Source organism: Neofelis nebulosa, chromosome 8 (assembly GCF_028018385.1).
Source record: "Neofelis nebulosa isolate mNeoNeb1 chromosome 8, mNeoNeb1.pri, whole genome shotgun sequence".
Classification (NCBI taxonomy): domain Eukaryota; kingdom Metazoa; phylum Chordata; class Mammalia; order Carnivora; family Felidae; genus Neofelis; species Neofelis nebulosa.
In genome coordinates this window covers 39440769-39465261 of record NC_080789.1, presented here as the reverse complement: position 1 = coordinate 39465261, position 24493 = coordinate 39440769, and the positions used below count along the sequence as shown (strand labels likewise).

Genomic DNA, 24493 nt, shown 5'->3' with positions numbered 1-24493 from the left:
TTGAATGGGGGAGATCTATCGAAAATATAGACACAGTCCTTATAGACTAGGAAGAAAGGAATGGACTATATAGACAAAGCATATGTGGAAATAATAATACCAATAGTTACGCATTTACCACGCGACACACATTGATCCAGGCATTTTTTAAAATTCTTACTTAATCCTTACAAATGCTAGATCCTTAAGAAGTTTTACCAATCCCTTAAGAGGATTAATCTCTCCTTCCTCTGTGCTTTATTTACATTATGTCTATCCTTTAACCGTATGTATATTTATCGAAGACAGAGACCATTTGATTCGTTTTTATACTGCCTTGGGCATCTATCATAGTACCCTACCCAATAAATAGTACAGTTTAAATGAGTGGTTTTCAAACTTTGGATGCATAAGAATCACCAACAGATTTTGTTAAAAGGGCAAATTGCCAGACCCCAGAAAACGGGACTCAGTCAGTGTATCTGAACTGGACCCAGTGATTAATTCAGATACTCAAACATTTATTAAGTACTTTATGTGGTAGGTGTTATTAACTCCACTTTGTAGACAAGGAAACAAAGCCATGGGTAAAGTACTTCCTAACAGTCACAAAACGTGTAATAAGTAAGACTCAGGGTTAGGCTAAAGTAGCAACCAAGGTCTCTCATTCACTCCTTCGTTGTTTCTTTTATTTACTTATTCAAACAAGTATTTGAAAACCTCCTATGGGCTTTTTCAAAAGGAAAATGCACATAGACAGCAAATGCCAATTATTTCTGTACCGTTAGAGGACAGTCCTGGAAAAGCTTCCCCTACCAATGGAGTCCAGAGAAGCCCTCGGAAAGGGTGCAAATCTAGAAGAGAAAAGGGACGTCCTAGTTTTATTTCTAGATATAGCAGCACTTCACTATTTTAGGGATGGCTTTTTACTTTTTTTCAATGGGGAATATATATTTTTGAAATTCCTTTCAATCTTTCTCTGTGTGGTGGCTTAGTTGGCCACTTTTAAGATGTTAAGAAAATCCAACTACCTCCTTAAAACCATATTACCTTTGGTAACCCTCACCAATTTAAACTGAAGTCCCAAATATTTTTAATTGAAAAAAGCATAATTGCTTGCCTTAATGTTTCTCATTAATCTCACTCATGGGAGAGAAAAGTTCCTACTTCTGAACTTTATTAAAATAGATTAAACTTTCTTATACTCTACAAATGTCACATGACAAGTAAATTACCTATGATTAAGCTGAGCAAGGTATTGTCTTACTAGAGAGATATTAATCAGATATGTAAGATCTAAGAATACACAAGTATAAAATCCAGTATCTAAAAAACACGAAAGGAATTAGACTGTGTACAATTTCAAGTTAATATACGTATAATTGGACAATAAAATATCCACATTCCAGTTAAGACTCTTTTTTTAGGCCAGAGGACAAACGTTACTTTCCAACTTGTGCAATTCAAAAGGAAAAATGTTTTAAATACCTCTGTGGCATTCTGCCGTGATTAAAAAATCATCCCTAGTGATAACACCTAGAACTGCCATCCTGTGTTTTGCTGTCTTATAGTACACATATCCAAATCAAGAAAAAATGCTTCTTGTTCTCCAGGAGGGTCAGTAGATAAACAACCTCTTGCTTTGATATGCTTCCTGTTCTCTCTTATCAGGACACACCGGTCACTGGTAATCAGGTACACTGAAAAAACAAGTGGAGAGGTAGAGAAAGAAATTGACTTGTTGCCAACCTTCATGAATTCAAGCTGATTCACCCTGTTGGTTTAGTTCCCATATCAGCTTGGTTAATGACACTGCCCTGGAATATGTTTGTTCAGGAGTCCATGCAGAGACAATTCTTAGTAGGAAAACAGGCCCAAGCGGAGGCTGGGGATTTGGAGAGACGAGAGACCTGAGAAATACTTAGAGCCTCTCAAATAAACTAACTCAAGAAGCTCTTTATTTCTAAAAGATATTCTTCTTTACCCAAGACTGTTCAATGTTCCTTCAACAGTTACATTTAGCAGGGGATATAGATTACATTACATTTGAATCAGCACATCCTGCATTCTAGTTTAGGACAGAATTCTGACTTGCCTCATTTGGACTTCTAAGGACAGCCACCCTAGAAAAGCAGAAATCTAAAACCAGATGGTAGTTTTATTGCTTATCCAGAACTTCCTGATAGCCTTTTTTTTCCCCCCAATTTCAGGAAAGATGAACTGTTACAATGTTTCTTCACTGGTATAAATCACACTGTAAGAGTTACCTTCATTTTAATTCTTTCCCCATCATAGCTATGAACAGGTGTTGTATCACACATTTTACATGCATCATCTCATTTATTCTTCACAATGACCCGACTAAGTTAGGCACTATTTTGTCCTTGTTGCAGATGGTGAAATTATAAAGCAACTCGTTCAAGGTCACACAGCTAATAGTGGTACAACCAGGATCTGAATTCAAGTAGGTCTGAACTTGAAAACTAGTGGTCAGGTGGGTCTAATTTGGAAGCTGTGACTTCCAAATTAGTGTGTATACAAAGAACATTAGATGCAGCCCTCGGCTGTAGTACCATGACTCAGCAGATGATGAATAACTATTGCTAAATATTCCTATGACAAATACTAACCCTCCCTCAGCTCCTTCAAAGTTTGCTTCAAATGCTAGGTCCTAAAGAAGTCTATCCTAGTCCTTGAAGAATTTAATCTCTCACTCCTCTTTTGCTTGTATAGATTCTATTCTTTAACCATATGTAAGCTTTTTGAGGACAGAGACATCTGATTCATCTGAGTATTCCTGTAGACTCCAGGTGACTCTGATGTAGGAGTAGAGGAACTATCACACTTAAAGAAACAATGCTTCACTGAACAATGTAACACTGACTTGAAATCATGTTCTAAAGAGGCAAGGATAAAATGAAAAAGTTAATTTCTGCTATCAAAAAATAAGTTTTATGACTTTCTAATTTAGAAATTAGTATTTTGTAATCTCTATCTAACCTTCCCCCGAAACAGACCTGTGTCACAGACTAATCTTAGCAGTAGTCAGACACCTGTTTTCAGGTACCAGCAAAGTACGATTCCACTTGTACTGCCACGTGACACGACATTAGGGTAAATAACATGCTCCTCTTAGTCTTACTTCCTCATCTGCACAGACAATCAGTTTTTTAAAAGTTCGGCAAGGGGGCACCTGGGTGGCTCGGTTGGTGGAACATGTGACTCTTGATCTTGGGGTTGTAAATTTGAGCCCCACGTTGGATATACAGATTACTTAAAATCTTTAAAAAACAAAAAGTTAGTGAGGAAGATGTTATAAACCCACTTGAGACCAAGTAAGAGAACCTCCTCAAGTAGCCTGGGAAAGAGAAACAGCTCTTACCAATATGTTATTTTTAAGAGTTTTTTTTTTTTTTAAATCTCAGTTATAAAAGACTAATGCTACTCTGTAAGTCAACCAGGGGTAAATCCTCAAAATTGGATCTAATCCCCCCACATATATTCTTTCCAAATGAAATAAATCTTTAGGCACGGATAACAGGAAATGGATAAAAGTGTCCTGACCAATTAAAAAAAAGGGGGGGGGGAGGTGGTGAATGGATGATTTCACCACAGGGGGAGTGTTTCTTAAGTAACAAGATAACAACAGCCTATAAAGTACACCGTACTTAATCACAAAGCTCAGAAAAAAAGTAAAACCCAGGAAGAAAGTTTTATCTAACCATGGGTGACTTTGGGAATTTTATAAGCTATAAAAACACAGATATTTGAAATTCAATATAAGATTTAACATATAAACTATGAATAATTACAAATGGTTCAGATGGCCAGAAGATACTAGAAAACGTGGGGCCCTGACTCCCACTGAAGACTTACTATCATCGGCCACTGAAGACATGATTTAGGGGCAAAACTAAAATTCATCTAACAAATTAATGAAAATATGAATTTATGCTCAATATCCACACTCTCAATTTTTTCAAGATTAAGGGAATAAATCTTTCCCAAACATTAGATTTATAAGCATGATTTTGATAACATAAACTAGATAGCCCCATGACATGTATTGAGGCTCAAAAGATAAGTGAATTTCAATTCTCATCTTTTGTAAAAGTCCAAAGGACATTCTAAAAGCAGCACTCTTCAACCCTGTGTCAACTTTTTTATTGGGCAATAAAGAATAGAATGGTGTAGGCTACAATTTTTTTCACTGCAATGTCCTTTGTACTTAGTACAAAGACTAACACAAAATAGAATGCATTAAGTATTTGTGAACCAATGCAAGATACAAAATGCAAGAATTTAGGTTATAGTTGGTTTCCATAATCTGGAATAAAGGAATGGATCCTTCTTTCTGGATGAAGGCATGGGCAGGAATGGAGAAAATCATTTGCCAGTATTATTACATGGTCCCCCAGGTGATGGCTGACAGCAGCTGGGCTTTATTCTAAGCACTAGTAAGGACTCCTGGTGGCTCAGTCAGTCATGGGGCAACTTCACAACTGCTTCTAGCCATCATCCAACACTTTTTTTTTCATTTAAAAAAGTAAAGGAGCTTATATTAAGCAACATGTAACTTAACACTCAACCTGATGCCTTTTAAAAAATCTAATATAGTTAACATACAGTGTTATATTAGTTTCAAGTGTATAAGATAGTGATTCAACAATTCTATATGTTACTCAATGCCCAACAACATTAAATGTACTCTTAATCCCCTTCACATATATCACCCATCCCCCCTCTGGTAACCATCAGTTTGTTCTCTATAGTTAAAAGAGTCTGTTTCTTGGTTTGTCTTTTTTCCCCTTCATTCATTTTGTTTCTTAAATCCCATGACTGAAATCATATGGCATGTCTTTCTCTTATTTCAATTATCCTATCTCCATCCATGTCACTGAAAATGGCAAGATTTCATAGTTTTTTATGGCTGAGTAATATTCCCTTGTGTTTTACACACACACACACACACACACACACACACACACACACACACACCTTCTTCATTCATTCATCCATCAATGGACACTTGGGCTGCTTCCATATTTTGGCCATTGTAAATAATGCTGCAATAAACATAGGGGTGCATAGATCTTTTCAAATTATTGTTTTCGTGTTCTTTGGGTAAATACTCACAAGTGGAATTACTGGATTGCAGGGTAGTGCTATGTTTAATTTTTTGAGAACATCCATACTATTTTCCAGTGGCTGTACCAGTTTGCATTCCATCATCCAACATTCTTACTCCTCCTCTCAGGACTGCCTCACAACCTGCTGTGAAGACTTGACAATGGCCAGTACCTCTGCATAGATCCTCATTCAGAATGACTAGAAATGGAAATGTATAGTCTCTACTAAAATCCATACTATGAGCTTGAGTCAAATTTTAATGTTGTGGGGTGCAGAAACCACAATTTGCGCACCTTTTTTTATTATGAATTTTAGCTTATTATGTCAGCTCTCTTTTCAAGCCCAACTTAATGAATACCTATACATTTCTACACAGTTGGTGGCTGAATTCTAATATGAACACTTTACTCAAAAGAAAATCTTGACTTCTATAATCAATCTCCTGAAATTTTCAACAAGCATGAATAGATTTAAATTTCCAAAATAAAAAAAAAATATCAAGATACATTTAAGACCTATTTGAATAGAAAATGAGAAAAAGAAATGAAAATGGCAAAGGAACAAGTACAGTTCTGTCACCTCCTTCAAATTTTCCAGTAAAAGTAGAAGTTGGAATATGTCTCAATGTCCATATATAGCTTTTACAGTTAAGAAGAGCTCTATAAATGCCTTCTGGTTTTTGTATCATTTGATAACTTTTTAATGTTTATTTATTTTGAGAGAGAAACAGAGAGCATGAGCAGAGGAGGGGGGAGAGAAACACAGAATCTGAAGCAGGCTCCAGGCTCTGGGCTGTCAGCACAAAGCCTGACATAGGGGTCGAATTCAAGAACCGTCAGATTATGACCTGAACTGAAGGCAGATGCCCAACAGACTGAGCCACCCAGGCACAACCTCATCTGATGATTTCAATGACTATCAAAGCTTTAGCTTTCTACAAAGAAAGGTAGCTCTTGATTCTGGGTCCTGAAAGGGAATGTACAAGATGAGACTGAACACTTTATGCTGGAAAACAAGGAAGGACCAAAAGGACACAAGAGCCAACCTGGAAAACTCCTACCAGCTACACATGATATAATCTGGATATAAAAATAATGACTGCAGTGGACTAAAACACATTAAATATATAAACAAACATATGACTTACCTTTGGAGATTGTTTGAGCTGTGGCTCATTATTAAAATAAATGAAGGGAAAAATCAATGTGATCTTACCCATCTTTTAGGGCAATCAAGTAATTGATAAATGAAAAGTTTCTCTTTTAAGAATTCCTACTAATGTAAATAGAATGATAGAATTAGAAAACTATATGATAGGGGCACTTGGGTGGCTCAGTTGGTTCAGCATCTGACTTCGGCTCAGCTCATGATCTTGCAGTACGTGAGTTTGAGCTATGTGTCAGCCTCTGTGCTGCTTCAGATTCTGTGTCTCCCTCTCTCTCTGCCCCTCCCCACCTCATACTCGGTCTCTGTCTCTCAAAAATAAACATTAAAAAAACTTTTTTTACATAATAATAGTATCTGAATGTTAATCTTAACATCACTAAAAGTGAGAAAAGACACATTGTATCTCATGTGATTCAATAGAAAGTACACACCACCTATGAATTATTGTCCAAAAGAATATAAATTGAATCTAATAAAGCCTCTGCATCTAATTAACAATTTACAGGAAAAAGAGAGGATACAGGGCAAGTTAAACAGCATCATAAAGATGCAATTAGTCAAATCTAGAATGTGGGAAATTCTATAGAGCAAATAATCTAATTTCTTCAATTTGAAAACGGCATAAAAATTGGAGGTGTGTCTAATTTATAGACTAAAAAAGACTTAAGAGACATACTAATCAAATACAGTGGATAACTCTCAACTGAATCTTTATCTGAATGAACTAACAGTAAAAAGGCATTTCTGAGCTATCTAGGGAAATGTGAACACAAAGTACTACCCATGGTGGCAGCCAGGCAAAGGGGCCTTGCTAGTCACTTAATATGGGGTGGGTAATTGACTGTCCCAGCTGCTAAGGTCTGAATCCACCATGGTGTTTAACAGAGGCCTGTTTCCTACAGCTGCTCCTCACCAAAAAAGGAGCAGAGCAGGAATATATAGTCAAGCCCACTCCTGTAAGATGTGGGTCTACTCTTATGAACACCAACAGGCACCTTTGATTTGAGGACTTTTACACCTTGCTAAAACTCTTTTTGAACTGCACTGTGGATTAAGACTTCCTGCTCAGCCATCCTTCCCGTTTTCCTTCATAGTAGTCAAACCTGTACCAATGTCTTCCCAACCTCCCCTAGCTCCTGCTTACTTACGAGTGTTTTCAAATAGCATTGAAATTGTTAGGTGGGATAACACTGTGGTTGTTTTTTAAGTCCTTATCTAATAGAGATACTCAAATATTTATAGGTGAAATGATAGGATGATTGAAATTTAATTTTTTTTTTCATTTTACTTATTGTTGAAGCAGAGGGGAAGAGCAGCAAAGGGAGAGAGAGAATCCCAAGCAGGCACCATGCTAACTGCAGAGCCCAACACGGGGCTTGATCCCAAGACCCTGAGATCATGACCTGAGCCAAAATCAAAAGTAAGACACTCAACCGATTGAGCCACCCAGGCGCCCCTGAAATTTAACTTTAAAATACCCCAGCAAAAAAAGAAAAAAATGGGGGATAAAATAAGATTCGTAAGATATGGATAACTATTTTCTCAACTTTTTTGTATATCTGAAAATGTCCATAGTAAGAAATGAAAAATACCTGACTAGTGATCCTCAAAACTATCAAGGTCATCAAAAATACAAAAAGTCTAAGAAAGTGTCACAACTAAGAGGAGTATAAAGAGACATAACTCCTAAATGTAGTGGGGTATCATAGATTGGATCCTGGAACAAAGAAAAGATATGAGAGAAAAACTAAGGAAATCTGAATCAGGTATGGATTTTAATAATAATGTATCAATATTGGTTCATTAACTGTGACAAATGTACTATACTAATGTAAAACATTAGTAACCAGGGAAATTGGCTGTGGGATATTTGAGTACTCTCCATACTACCTTCATAGTAATTCTGTAACCTAAAATTGCTCTAAAGTATTTAAAAAGCAGAAGAAAATAATTAAAAAATAATAAACTATCTCATCATGTAAGAAAAAAATGATTCGAAATTAATACATAATAGACTTTAAATTTTTTCTTTACTCGTTGGGATGAAACACTTGATTTCTCCTCACTGATCAATTAGCTAGAAATGCTACTGATTTTCTGAGGTCACAGAGAGTAAACTCTGAAGATTCAACCTCCCCATACGCCACTCGATAGGGTCCACACATGGAGAAAAAAAAAAAAAGACAAAACCAACAAAAGCAAAACTGTAAGTGATGAAACATACATTTATTTATTCCAATAAAGTTTTAAAATTTGAAAAAAAATGCATTATTGTTACCAAAAACCTTTAGACAATAACAGAGATCGAGCTTAACACAGTAAAACAAAGATTTCATTCCACAGTCTCTTGGACTTAAGAATCCATTTGAGTTCCAGAGATAACACTAAACTAATGTAGTGATGTCAAGCTGCCAGTATCCATGCTGGGGCTTTTCCTGATACAGTCTTTTGCAATATAAGCAACAATGAAAAGATTCCTTTTTTTTTTTTTTTTATAAGTTCATGTTATATTATTTATACACTGTCCAAAAAGAAACCCCCAGATCTTTATTTAAAAATAGAAATGTGCAATGCAAATCTACAAGCTTTGACCTGCATCAGAATTACCTGAAGGGCCTGTTAAAACATAGATTGCCGAGCCTCACCTCATTCAGGTGTCGGGAGTTTCTCTTTCTAATAGGTATCTAAGTGAAGCCAATACTACTAGTATGGGGACCACACTTTGAGAATTATTAGTATTTAATAGGACAATGATTACATCATAAAAGTGAATATATCACAGCATAAGCACAAAGCACTGCTTTGTGGCTTTGAGCAAATTACTCTTCCCAATCTGTAGCTTGCACAAGTTTTAAAGAAGTGAATAAAAAAGTATCACAGCACTTAACACAATGCCTGGCAAACACAGCTACTGAATTACTAATTATTTAATGTTCTTGTGCTATACTACATTAGGGTTACAGTTGTGCTCAAATTGTTAACTAAGTGAGTCACTATGCTTAGCAGAACCTCTTAAGCCTTAAGCCATACACTGATCTTACAGGAGCTGCAAGAAACAAAAGGCACTTTTAGGCCCCCTATGACAATCATTTAGCATTTCCAAAATGTCCATTCACTCATCCCATTACAATTTTCACTGATTCACTTTAAAGAGTGCGGTTAATGTGACAGTTACTGGCATAATTTTACTTTAAATTATTGATGTTGTTCATTGTTCCAAATCATCCACACATGAGTCTTTCAATTTTCTATGGAAAACTAGTAATTTTCCAACTTTCTTTAACACTACATATCAAACAAATGCATTTTTACCAAAAGTGATTTTCAGGTTCTTAAAAGAAAATGGAATTTCCTATGGCTCTGATAGCTTTGGTTACACTCTTGTACTACAAGAATGATAAATCAGATGCCTATTAACTTTTCTTAATAATTTGTTTCCATAAGGCCAAGATGTCCACAGATGACATCATGTACCTTTGTTTAACCACAGTAAATAGTTCACATTTTAAAGGAATGCAAATATTTCTCTAGATATAAACCTGTAACATAAAGGCTGTGGATTTCATGTCCCATGATATGTCTAAACAGTAAAGCAACTGCTTATATATGTGTTAAGACTATAACTTATACTGAATAATTCTGCACATTTTAATGTGAATAACACAAAATTCTTATTTTGCTTTTCTTTCACATGTGTAAAGTCAAAGTCCAATCTACTTTTACTAACTGGTTCATATTAATTTTTTCATATCTCTCATCTATGATATCAAGTAGGTAGTTTCTTCCTTTATTAAATGCATCTTTATTCAGCCACACAAGTTTTTTGAAAGAATAAAACTGTGCATTTTGCATTTTGTCCAGTATTAAAAGGGAAGTTTTGCCTTCTAGCTTCCTTTTCAACGTTATCTGGTTAGACATCAAAATAAAATGGATTGTAAAGGATATTATAACCAGTCCTATCTCTTTAACATGAAGGTCCAACATCATATAAATTCTTTCCAAGAAGTTGACCAGGAAGAAAAGGTAACTAACCTCTTGTAGAGGTGAAAAGAAAAACCAGACACATGAGATTAGTATATTGGTAGTATACAGCTACTGACAGAATTGTGTGTATGCACAGAGTGAATCCAGAAGAAAAAAAATAGGAATTTGATGAAGTCTAAGATAAGGCTTCCAGATACAATTAAGACTAAAAGGTCTTGCAAATTTTTTCAATAGGCTTGCTAATGGAGTAGGTTCTTATATAAGGACTTGAGACATTATCTAAACAGTCTGACTGAAGGATGCTTGTTCACTTGTTAGACATGTATGACATTACTGACAAGATTAATTTAGAGTTCTAGAAGTAAAGAAGACTGATTAGCTTGTGCAGGTGTATGAAGAATGACACATTAGCAAAAGGTTATGTAAACCATTTACTCAAAAAACAAAGACCAGATTTTTACATTCCCAGACCCTTACTTATCTTTTTCAAACTATGAAGGGCCTGAAATTCTTTGAACACCATCAGATTTAGTTGGGAACAGCTCCAATTTTGAATTAAGGAATTATTCGTGTAGTTTTAAAACACAACTAAAAATTTTCAATCAGATTGAACATTTGTACACTTCCTCACTTATTCAAGAAGTCCCACCATTAATGTATACAGATCTTATCAACACTGCATTTTTGTTTTTTAAAACATTATTCTTTCTATAATAATATATACTAAAGATTTAAAAGTACTGCATACTCTTTCGGTAAGAGGTACACAAGTTAATTAGAATATTTGCATTATCCCTTAACTTCAAAAATAAAACTGATGGTCAGAGTTTTACTGATAGTTCAGGAATAAAAACATAATTAGTGTTGAAAAATAAATGAAAATTTATTTTTTCATTGAGTATTTAAGAATGAATCTATATCGTTGACTACTCCATAACAAAACCTATGCAATGGGAATTATGAAAGCTCCCTACACAGTATTAATGTGGTCAATAAATTATCCAGGTGTTTTCCTCAAATGTTTAATTACCTGAATTAACTGATTTTTCAACAAAACAATAAATTTTAGTTTTCTTATGGCTTTTGCTGATAATAACAGCCATCTGATACTTAAACTTAGAAGAAAAACATAATAAAAACCCTGAATAAAATAGGCAGATCTGTCAAAAAAAATTTCACCAAAAAAGGTAATATACATCTATTAGGCATCTAGAGAGAGATTCAAGACAAAACAGGCACATAATCGGTGTCCATCGAGTGATCATCACTAACATTCTATTATTACCAAAATAGTATGTGCCTGTATGTGAACTGTTAGATGTAAATGTCTTAAAACAACCAGTAATCAATAATGTATAGAGAGCATACCATTAACAGGTTGGTGTATCTGAAGTGCACTGAACTGTTTCTACTTTATTACTGCTATAAATTCCTTAACAATGTTCTTTTCATAAAGCACAATTACCTAAATGAATTATGGTAAGATACTTCCCAATATACATCAGGTCTTCCAATCCACCATTCAGTAAATGCTGCAGCAAATTAAATGGTACCTATTACTAGACCTAAAAGACAATGGCTAGATAATACCAAAAATACACTTTTGAATTAACTATTTAGATTAGACCAACTAATGCTAATTAAGATTGTATTTTGTGCTATTGACACATACTACATAGATTGTACACTGCTAAATGGAAAGGCTGGTCCATGTCCCTTTTTAAAAAACCTCTATAATAACTATAATGATATACCTAGTAGACTACTAAATACTTGCCAGAAGAACAGATATGAAAATTTAATGTATTTATACTCCTCATCCATAGTCCTCTCGCATACTCACACGTAACTATTTTTAGAATGGGGATATGATTTTAACATGCTGTAACAATCCAGCTAAGTAAAATAAAACAAAAACAAAAACAAAAACAATATGGGCTCAGGTTTTCTTGGGTAGTTTTTCAAGTCTTAATACTGAGAATGAAACAACTAACTTCTATACATCAGTGAGAAATTTAACAAAAGGCGGGAAGGCACCTGATGAGCAAGACGTTTGTTGTCTATTGGTATTATGCTTTCAGTTTAACAGAACAACAAAAGTGGCACTAGTTCTCAGACAAGTAACACAAATTACAATGCTGGTTGATGGGATGCCCTTTCCTTAAGAGAGTGAGCACAGTTCCAAAGCAAAGGAAGTCAAGCTTACTGTTACATATTAGGAATGGTTTAGATACAATAGAAGAATGTTTAGCGCTGACTTTGACATGTTATTTTAAAGTTCTGATTCCTGAATGCTAGTTCCTTCTCACTTACTACTGCTCCCAATTGAAAGCTGGTGTGTTGGTTTCTTTTACTACAAAGCGAAAATATATGCCTGAATCTTGTAACAGGCTATTAACAAAACCATGAACAGTTATTAAGGGCCAATACTGCATGGAACTTACTAAGCACTGACTCAATATTATAAAACTATAAAAAAGATAAAAGAGGACTATCACTGTACATATGACTATTGTCTAGAACACCAGATCAATGATCAAACCCAAAGTCTTTCCTGTTTCGTATTACAATGTTGAACATATGGGCATGTCTATTATACTGACTTGCATTGTTTTCAACAAAGTATTAATGGACTCAAATGTTACATTTTAATTTCTAATTATAAAAATCCAGATTAACTGTGAAACTATAAGCGACTTATAAATGAGGTAGGTTTTTCACCTTAAGAATACATTGCTTTAATAACCACAATTAAAAAGTTACTTTAAAATAAAAAGAATACATTGATTTCATGTATCTGCCCCAATACCTAATTTTCTATGTTTTAAACTGTTTGAGCCGGTGTAACAGTGCTAATCTCTAGATTTAGTAAATTCCCTTAGAAATACACAAAATGCCACCCTTTTCCCCTCTAAAGGCAACTGTAGTGCAATAAAGTTAATGACAATTCTAGAAGAATAAAATGGAGATTACTTTGTAAGCCTTAATACATGTCAGAAATCAGGGAGATAAGTCATGTTTATTTTAGTTAATAAACTTACTGTTTTGAAAATAAGATCATAAACACATTAAAACTTTGAATATGCTTTATTATGCCATAAATTCCCAGGAAATAGAAGAAATATAATTTCTGAATGGAACTAATAATTTCACATACTAGCACTTTATTGTCAACAGCCAAGTTTTCTAAAGTAGTGCACATGTATTTAAAGTTAACCTTTTTAAAATCTCAATGCTTTTTTAATCTCAATGCTTTTTATAAATTTTAAAAGGAAATTATAGCAGATCCTACTTAATTTTTCACTATTCAGTGTAAAAATCTATGTGTGATATAAATAAACATTTTAAGAACAGGGGGAAGGACTGCATGTGAATTGCTTTGCCTAAGCTGTTAGGCTCCTGTACTAGGTACCATTATGTAAAATATCATTGTTGGAATTTTTCCTAATAAACTGAAGGAAAATTTTTAAAATACCTCACTCTTTAAAAACATCAATAACTGGTATAAGTTTAAAAAGGAAAATGAAATATTCCTTTACTTACATATGGACTAAATAGAAATTTAAAATAATTTACTGAAAAACCAGCACACTAATATATTTTACGGTGATACTGACAGTATTTTCACAACATCCAAAACTTCGATGCAAAACTAGGTAATACCAGTATTTCCGCCACATACCGAAGGGTAACTGAAGGGAGAGGAGCGTGCCTCACAGCCAAGGCAGTGACTGAGCCTGGCGTACCACTGTGACACGTGGGCAGCAGGTGGCTGTTCCCAGGCTGGGTAATGTTCTCCAAAATGATGTCCTTATGTAGTAATTCTGCAACTATATCAAGTTTGGTAATCTAACATTGACCTTTTTGGTAAATATATATAGACATATGAAAACTTCCCCAGGGGCCAGATAAATTATTAAATAAACTAAAAGGAAACAAAATGCTAGTAGCTAACATACATTAATTCTAGGGTATCAATGGAAGATATAGGAGGATATAGACAGCAGCTATTTCCAAACCTAGGTTATGATCAGAATCATCAGATGGTAAGCTTTAAAAATTCTGTCCAGGCTCTCAACCTAAATCTAGCTAGAAATTACAGCCAGGGAATTCTTTGTTAGCAACCCAAGTGATCCTGATGATTAGCCAAGGTTGAAACTTCTCAAGTGAGAAGCCAATCTAACCACAAGGAGTTTTAAAATTCAAAATTTACTCTACATTTGGTCCAACTGTTTCACTTCCCTATTTTTCTAATAGTCAATAATGAAGGAAATTGGCAAGTGAAGAAAAAGAGTCAGCAGGGTACCCAAAATGGGTTTTACTATGTTTAACTGGACAAAAGGATTATCTGTATACGGTTTACAATTCAACTATCAGACAGACATTTCTTAATGTTAACATATTTTAAAAGAGGGGGTTTCCTTACTCAGCATGAAAATATAATATAAAACAACTCTAAACATTAATAATATTTAATAGAAAATTTGTATAATTCTTCAAAATTTTTAAAAATTGTTTTTAAAAATCCAATGTTGGAAAGAAAATCCCTTAAATTTGAGGTAGGGGAATAATTCTTTCACATGAGACCACTGTATCACAGTGTTATTATTCTCCAAGTTAGAAATAAGGAAAGTATTTTGGTACTATTTTTGTTTATGTACTGTTTTGTAAATATAAATATAAATGTTTTTGTGGATAAATATTTTGGTTTTTATTTAATGCAAATGATAATTAAAAATATGGATTATTTTTTATACATTGAAATTGTACACACTCTCCAGGACTGATGAATAAACAACTTTTTAATATCCCATGTTCACTTATAAACCTTGAAATAATAAAAAAGGTAGGACCTACCCAAGAAATTTTATAATGAAATTATAATTGTATGTTTTTCAGAAGTGATTTAAATTTGTTTTCAACATTCAGATACAAAACTGTATATTTTAATGTACTGCAGCACAATTCAAGTATTCTCTAATATTTTTTCTTTAGCCAACTAGTCATGGTATTAAGTGACTTGTCCTAACAGCTTTCCTTTTTAAAGATGACCATTACACAAAACGGTGTGACACTCTCTAAATTGCTGAAAATAAGTTGAAAGAACAAATGACAGTAGAAACGAGTTTCTGAGTGAATCAACAACACATAAAAGTTTGCACACATCAGTAATAAGGCATTTGCAGGTAACTCCCCAAAAGTATGTGAATTCATGTAAACAAAGACCATGTATATTCCTTCAGGGAGAAAATACACTACCATAGATAAAATTTTTCAAATGGTTGTGACTTTATACCATATATTATTTGAATACCACACAAAACCAAAAGAGGCATAACCTGCCATTTTAATAACTGAAAGATGTTACTGAATTGTGAAATTGAAGGTTGATACTCTTATGAAATAATGAAAAAGAAGTATCTTGAAAATAAACATCCACTGTTTTCTAGAAATAAATATACATACTTAATGTATTGCAGCATAGGAATATTATCCTAGCATTAACCATAACATTCAATCAGTAGTTCTAAAATATTTTTTCCACACTGGGACTTGAATCTTCTACCTTGTTAGCTGACCAACAACTTTCAAAAGAGTTTTATTTTCTTGCTTTAGTTGTTCATTTTCATCTTCTATGTCATCTAGGTCCTTAAGGAAACAAGAAAAAAAACAAAATATGAGTTTTTAAATACTTAAAAATATTCTAAAGTGATAAAAACACTTAAAAATACAAAGAAAATTCACACAAGCATTTAATTTGGAAAGAAGGGTAAGTTCTGAAAACCACTTTAGATGGAATATGCCCCACCTGACGGCAGCACCCACTACTCAATTCCTCATTATTATCATGATAACATGCATCATCTCTTGCCAGATTTTTCAGTTTTTCAAGAGAAGCCAAAAATCAGGATTCTTTAGCTGTGAATCTTAACCTATCTCCCCTTCCCCCAAATTGAGGGCTGAACACAATACATGTGTGGGCAATATGAGGTTCAGGGCTTCAAACTGCAGCCTGTGTCAAACGAAGTAGAAGATGATTGAGGTACAAGTTCTGAATGTACTCCTACCATCTTGTACAATCTTTAACAAGGATGTCTCTTGTGGGTGGGAATCTGGGGAAGCGACAGAAGGAAGGCATACAGAAAAGGAGCTCTGGAGAATATACAGTTGATCTGATTCAATTCAGCTTAGGCTTCTCTATATTTTGTTTGAGGAAAGGTTTTAGAGCTTAAAAAAAAATGAAACCCAGTAAACTAATCACTCTCAAGTTTTAAAGTTATATGATTCCAGGTCTATGTTCCCTATATTAATCCTAGTACCCAGGTATACAACAAATTTGGTAAATATAAAGATAATTCCCTCTAAGTTTTAATGAGAAGAAACTTTTTCAAGGCAGAATGTTTACTGATGGTCATAAAGGCACATATTTTTAGATTTATCCTTCTAATTCAAAAATCTACAACTTGGAGCCATCAATTTAAACTATAAATGTGCTACTGAATAGCAGCACTCTGATATCCAGTATACTGCCTTTGGACAATTAGGTAAATGATTTTAAAATGAGCAAAAACAGAATCTGTATTTACTCACAAACTAAATGAATGATATTGGGAACCTTAACTGTTGAAAACAACAATAAATATACAGGATTCACAAAATCACTACAACTGAGACCTGCTTAAAATTTAGAATTAAATAATAAAATACATTTCTGTATTACTAGATTATAAACTCTTAAGAGCAGGTGTTTTAATTATTCTAATGTACATAGTGCCTAAGAAAATGCTAATACACACAGACATCAAAAATATTTTCACATATTATTAAGTCATATTCCAAAACCAACAGAGGACCGCCTGTGTTCTAAGCCAAGATGAAAGGCTATCTACAAGAATGGAAGAGCTTACTTAGAATTAGGAATATGGGATACCTGCTGTCAAATACTGTCTTAGCTGATTACTATGTGATCACCACATATGACCTTGAGCAAGTTAAACTCAAGTTTCTCAGTGTCCTCATCTACCACCTGTAGTTAATGCCTCAGAGCTTTATTAGAATGGGTCTGCACATAATGAAGCGTCTTTAGTTTCTCTTCTTTCATTGTTAGAGTTCAGACTGACTAGGAATCTATTCCTTTTTTCCCTGAAGCAAACCTATTTCTTTCCTCCATCTTACCTAAAGCTTTCCAAAATGCAAAACATTGGTATCTCTTCTCATCACCATTACCTAAGTATGGCCTAGCAGTAATACCTGATTCTTAAGCAAAAAGTAAATTCTAGGGCTGAAAACAAGAAAAAGCAACAAACAGTGCTAATCGAGACCTTGAGGTAACCCTAAACCTAAAGTAAGAGATACCTCTATATAACTGGAGGGAAAAGGTGGTGAAAATATACACAAAGACATCTGGAGTTTCTATGTCAAGAAAGTAGCAAGTTTAATTCTTCACTGAGGCAACTATGTGCCAACACCCTTTTTGATGTGTGGTGGTGACCAAGCCTCTCACCTCCAGACTAACAAAACACTGAACAAATTTGTTCATCAGTCCATCACCCAAAGAATAGCATTAACTGAATACAACTGATAACTGGCCAGAGGAAATCCACTTATAGAATGAAATGATGGTTCTTATTACCACAAATTACCATTTCATTATCAAAATAATGAATTTAAGTAATCTTTTCATATATATGTATTTTCACCCAATTGCCGGGAAAAATAAAAAAGAAACCATACAAGTGAAACGTGTGAATACTCACTCTATTTAACAAATCAATTTCTTCCTTGAGTTTTCCAATCATTTCCTCTTTATCTTGCATTAGTCTCACAAGTCTTAAGTTTTCTTGTCTTTCTCTTACTACTTCCTGGTAGATACAATTACAAAGCATTAATTGGGAAGTAACTGGTTGCTTTTAACCTTAAATGACATCTATCTGCCACATCTGATGAAGTACCTTAGATATATGAAGATTTCCAAAGCATTTCTTAAGTCACTTGCTAAGGGAGGGAATAACCCATCCAGGAAAGACCCAAAGAATGAGAGGAATACAGGAGTTGTATATTTCTGATTAAATCTATATTTACACAATTCTTTAACACATACTAACAACCCAATGACTTACCCTCTTTAGCTTATCACCACCCTTAGTAATGAAATACCTTATTTTTTTTAATGGATAACATCCTGTTTGAGGAAATTCAAGCTTTTTATTTGAAATACAGGGATTTCAAAATTTTTTTTATTGTTTATTTTATTTTTAAGAGAGAGACAGACAGAGTGTGAGCTGGGGAGGGGCAGAAAGACAGGGAGACAGACTCCAAAGCAGGCTCCAGGCTCCGAGGTGTCAGTGCAGAGCCAGATGTGGGGCTCGAACTCATGAACCATGAGATCATGACCTGAACTGAAGTCAGAGGCTTAACCAAATGAGCTACCCAGGAGCCCCCAAAATACAAAGTTTAAGAAAAGGAGATGGGGGCGCCTGGGTGGCTCAGTCGGTTAAGCGTCCGACTTCAGCTAAGGTCATGATCTCACGGTCTGTGAGTTCGAGCCCTGCGTCGGGCTCTGTGCTGACAGCTCAGAGCCTGGAGCCTGTTTCAGAATCTGTGTCTCCCTCTCTCTCTGACCCTCCCCCGTTCATGCTCTGTCTCTCTCTGTCTCAAAAATAAATAAACGTTAAAAAAAAAAAAAAAAGAAAGAAAAGGAGATGGTTTCATGGAAAGTTCTAAACAGAAAAATAATCGTCTTCAATTTTACTTGTGGCTCTGCCAGTTAATGGGTAAAATAAAAGACTGAAACAGATGACTTGTTTTTAAACTTTTCTTCTTTAAAAAATGTAACACTTTTTTCAAAGAAATACTATTTAGAATCCAGGTCCTTGGAGGCGCCTGGGTGGCTCAGTCGGTTAAGCGTCCGACTTCGGCTCAGGTCATGATCTCGCGGTCTGTGGGTTCGAGCCCCACGTCGGGCTCTGTGCTGACAGCTCAGAGCCTGGAGCCTGCTTCCGATTCTGGGTCTCCCTCTCTCTCTGACCCTCCCCCATTCATGCTCTGTCTCTCTCTGTCTCAAAAATAAATAAACATTAAAAAAAAATTTAGAATCCAGGTCCTTGGGCTGGGTTGACTACTTTGGGGGCAAAAGGAAAGCAGAACTGAAAAACGTCTGAGAATTTAACTTCTTTCCTACTAACCCTTAGAAAAAGCAGTCAACCGGCCTCATTAATCAGAGGCTGCCAAATTACTAGCAACTGTATCCAAACTCCTGTGGAACTTTAAAAATCTTTTTTTTATTTTTTTTAAATTTTTTTTTTTCAACGTTTTTTTATTTATTTTGGGACAGAGAGAGACAGAGCATGAACGGGGGAGGGGCAGAGAGAGAGGGAGACACAGAATCGGAAACAGGCTCCAGGCTCCGAGCCATCAGCCCAGAGCCTGACGCGGGGCTCGAACTCACGGACCGCGAGATCGTGACCTGGCTGAAGTCGGACGCTTAACCGACTGCGCCACCCAGGCGCCCCTAAAAATCTTTTAAAGAAACCCTTGAAACCTATGAGACTAGATGTGTTCCTTGAAATTTTCATTTGTTATTTAATGTTTATTTATTTATTTTTGAGACAGAGAGAGACAGAGTGTTAGTGGGGGAGGGGAAGAGAGTGAAGGAGACAAAGAATCGGAAGCAGGCTCCAGCCTCTGAGCTGTCAGCACAGAACCTGATGCAGGGCTCAAACTCACGAACCGTGAGATCATGACCCAAGCCGAAGTGGGACGTTTAACTGACTGAGCCACCTAGGCACTCCTTAAAAGTTTTTTACTTAAACCCACAGAAACTGGTATCAAAGTTGAGATGTGAACTATAAACGATCATAATGCTATAAAATTTTTTTCATTAAATTTCTGCTTAAAATAATCTTTATATCACAGGGAATAATTTCAACTCAGCAAAAACCATATTTTCAACAATCAGAAAGTAATTCAGGACCATTATCAATTTTATGGGCTAAATGTCTACAGGAAAAAACCTGAGATCATATGGTTAATAAATTTATACCAATGTGCATCTGACTTGTTTTCAAAGATACTTCTGAACAGGTTTATTCTGACAATTGTTTCAAACACCAAAGATGGTTCTAGGCTTTAACCAGAACCCAGAAGAAAGTCTACATATGATAAACTGTACAGATAATATAATACACACAGCAGTATATATTGTCAGCATAGACATGACATTGTGAAGACAAAGACAAAGACTGTCTTTAATATATTAGAGGTAACCCTTGGCAGAATGGGAGTGTCAATTAAATATTAAGGAATACAAGAATTGGCTCCATTTCTAAAAGTTTTAACATCAACAGCATTGAATAGGAAAGTATTAAGGGAATCAGAAAATGCCTAACCACTAATGCATCTGGAAAATATATATTTAAGACAGTAGTTCAATGCTGCTACTTGACTATATATGGAAATACCAATTAACACTAATGATATCTTCCACTAGTGCCTCTCATTCTTTTCACTTTGTTGGCACTCTGTCTCACACAAATTTCAGATTATTTTCAAATGCTATGAAAGGTAAAAAAAAAAAAAAGGAATCTCAATAGCATATTAATTTTACCAACCTTAAATAATTTGTAATTCATACCTTTTCAAGATCTTCAATTTTCTTTTCCAACATGCTACTTGAGACCAAATTACCTGAAGCATTTGCATCCCTATTATATCTGCTGAACCCACTTCTATCTGTTCGGGGATATCTACTTGAGACATCTTCTTCAGAGGCAGTAGTTGTGCTGTGGAAATAAAAAGCTGTATTTTATAAAAGAATCTAACACTCAGCAAGACAAATGCCAAGAATATTTTCTATTCACCATAAATAATTACCACTCCCCAAGAATACGTGGTCATAGTAGCCAACTCATATATAACTAAAGAAGTTAATCATTATTCCAACACATTGGAAAAAAAAAAAGGTTAATTCTTTTGACCACTATCTACTGAGTAGCTGCTAAGTACCAGACACTGTTCTGGGTACTAAAGATGTAACAGCAAACAAAGACATGGCCTCTGCCGAAATTTCAGGGAGCTTTCAGTTTAGCAGGGAATATAACCAATTATAATAAAGCAAGATGATCAACACAGTAAGTGTCTGGTACTAGGAGAACAATGACAGGAGACTTAATGAAGACTACCTGTGGTAAAAACAAACAAACAAACAAACAAAAAAACCACTTTGTTTTTCCTTTTTTTTCTTTTTTCTAAATTCCAAACCATAATGGACCAATACTTTCATAAGATCAAATAAAAATGAACTAGTGGAAAAATAAAAGTAAAAAAAAGGCCATATAAAATACAAGTCCAATGTTTTATTAGCCACACCCATTAAATTGTATTTCAATAATATATTTAGAATGAACAGAAAAAAGAATCACAAAAAATCGTGTATTTTCATTGAAGTATGCATATAGGCAATCATAGAAAAGTTATCACACTAATAACTTTCATCATTTCATAACTCTAATTTAACCCAAAGTGATGCGTTAAATAGCAACTCTTCATATTAAATACCAATTCACAGTCTCTGAACTAATAGCATATATGCTAACATTTAAAGTTTTTAATGCAATATGAGGTTGCTTGTTTTTTGTATTAGTTATCTATTACTGCATTAAAAATTACACCAAAACCTAATGGCTTAAAACAACACACACTAACAATCTCACAATTAATTTCTGTTGGTCAGGAATCTGGAAGCAGTTTAGCTGGGTGGTTATGTTTCGAGGTCTTTGTGAGGTTTCTGTCAGGGCTACAGTCATCTGAAGGCCTGACTGGGCTAGAGAATTTGCCTTTACGCTCACTCACATGGCTGATGGCAAAAGGCCTCAGTTTCCTATTGGCTGTTGACCAAAAGCCTCAGTTCCTCAGCAGGTAGGCCTCTCCACTGGGCTGTTTACAACATGGCAGCTGGCTTCCAGAGAGAAAGGAACATGGCAACCAAGACAGACACTGCAGTATCTGCTATGACCTAATCTTAGGAGTGACATACTATCACATCACCCCTCTACTGCAGGAAGGGGATTACAAAGATGTAAATACCAGGAGGTAGGGCATCCTGGGAGCTCTCTCAGAAGCTGGTTACCACGAAGCTAACTGACCTGTTCTAGGTTAAATTGATGACAATGCTACCCACAAGGGACAAGATATATCTAAACTACTTCTGTGTTTTGTTTCAATAGCACTCATAACAGGAAACCTGGTTTCATAGATGTATGTTGACAGGAACAGAAGATACTTTAAAGAGATTTCAGCTCAAGATACTCATTTTTAACTTTCACCCCAAATCCAGAAAATTATGCTTTTTAAACTCTGTCTTTAATCGTTCATTGGTAGCCAACACCAGTAATTTATCCATCAAAATTATAGTTAAATCTGAAATAGCTTTTTCATTTTGATGAAAAAAATGGATTCCTGATCTATTAATTTCCTATGCGTGGGTTTTCTTTTAATAAAAAAATTTTAAGTGCATCTTACCAAATTTGTAAGGTATTTGATTTTAACATTTTATAAAATGTGCACTACAAAACTCATCACTACTTTACTGATAATTGTTACTATACTGTAAGACCCATAACAATTTGTGGAAACTTTCTCCCAAAATTTCTAACTTTCATTTTCGTCCTATGATATTATATAACATTAAAAACATCTGACACAGTTTCCTTGCATGGAAGGCTAAGATCATTTTTAAAAAAGAATAAAGCTATCAGGCAAATAAGTCTAATTCACATATTTACAAAGCTGGGGACCAAAATGGTTGCTTATCTTGCAAAACCATGAAGCTTTCTTCCCAAAGTTCAAGTACTTTTATCTGAAAATTTCCCTTTGAAAATTATTATATACCTTAGCACACAGTAACAGTTGACTAGTTCAGCTTCCAAACTATCAGTTTTTTTAAATATCAAAAATTACAATTCATACTTTAAGTGAACTACTGTTAATTTAGCTGATATAGCACGGCTTTCTCAATGAAGGGAAGCAGGACATTGATTTACATTATGGTATGTGCTCACTTCGGCAGCACATATACTAAAATTGGAATGATGTACATTATGGCACAAGTTCCAACATTTTTTGTCACTGTCTCTCTTTAATCAGAACATACCCCTCCCCACAAAAGCAAAGCAAAACTCCAAGCCACATTTGTTGATTTGTTAACTCTTCCAAGTTTTACATGATTTAGAGTAAGTTGTGTTTGTCAGCAAGGAAGTTGAAAAATAAATTCTGCCTTCATATCACTGTCATATTAAAATCAATGGGTCATCCAATTGTAACAAAAATTACTTTGCTATCCTTATTTGTCCAAGAGTTGGTCTTCTGTATCACTAAACTGTTCCTAAATATATCAAGCTATGGTGTTGTCAGAAAGTATTACATAAACTACCTTCCTTGCTACAGATTTATCCAACATCTCCAAGCCAACACCTTTGTCTTGTCATTTGTCTGTAGTTGTTTTTTTTTTTTAATGTTAGTAACATGAAATGAGACTTTAAAAGAAAGTAACAAAGCCCAATGATTCCATACGAAAACCCGAAGATCTGCTTGTGTCAGTTTCTTAACTGTAATATTTCTTTCAAATAATGCATTTGTGGTTGTGAATGTATTTATGTAATGCACATAAATGCCACTTAAGTTTTGATGGTATTAAGGCTGTGAAGCCAGCACACCGCTACAAATAGGCCACTGTGGTTTTAGCACTTCCCCACCAATTATGGCTAAAATTGAACTCAATACAGACATTCCTCAAAGACACTTTGGGTTTGGTTCCAGACCACAGTAATGAAGCAAGTATCACAATAAAGAGAGTCAAATGAAACTTTTGGTTTCCTAGTGTATATAAAGTTGTATTTACACCATAATGTAGCCTATTAAATGTACAATAACATTGTTTAAAAAAAATGTTCATACTTAGAAATATTTTTAAAATGCTAACCATCATCTGAACTTTTAATGGAGTCATAATCTTTTTGCTAGTGGGGGGGGTCCTACCTCAGTGTCATGGCTGCTGACTGATCAGGGTGGTGGCTGCAGCAATTTAGCAAAATAAGGCAACAGTGAAGTCGGCTGCATTGATAGGACTCTTCCCTTCATGAACAATTTCTCAGTAGCATGCAATGCTGTTTAATAGCATTTTACCCACAGTAGAATTTCTTTCAAAATTGGGAGTCTAAGCTCTCAAACCCGGCCA

General features: G+C 34.8%; 1 protein-coding gene across 3 annotated transcripts in view; it reads right to left on the bottom strand.

Annotated features, from left to right (window-relative positions):
* Positions 1 to 641: 641 nt before the first annotated feature.
* Positions 642 to 24493, bottom strand: part of PAWR (pro-apoptotic WT1 regulator) — a 140268-nt gene continuing 116416 nt past the window's right edge. The window contains exons 4-8 of one of the 3 annotated variants that reach the window (XR_009265505.1): positions 20894 to 21041; positions 18018 to 18122; positions 15827 to 15909; positions 1468 to 1679; positions 642 to 833 (exon numbers count right to left, since the gene is read on the bottom strand). Coding sequence is in view for 2 of the 3 variants with exons in the window: in XM_058741932.1 (XP_058597915.1) it covers positions 1661 to 1679; positions 15827 to 15909; positions 18018 to 18122; positions 20894 to 21041 (355 nt within the window). In the remaining variant the exon portion in view is untranslated. Of the gene's footprint in view, positions 1680 to 8483; positions 15910 to 18017; positions 18123 to 20893; positions 21042 to 24493 lie in introns of those variants that run through there. The other 2 variants (XM_058741932.1, XM_058741933.1) reach the window with 2 other exon arrangements.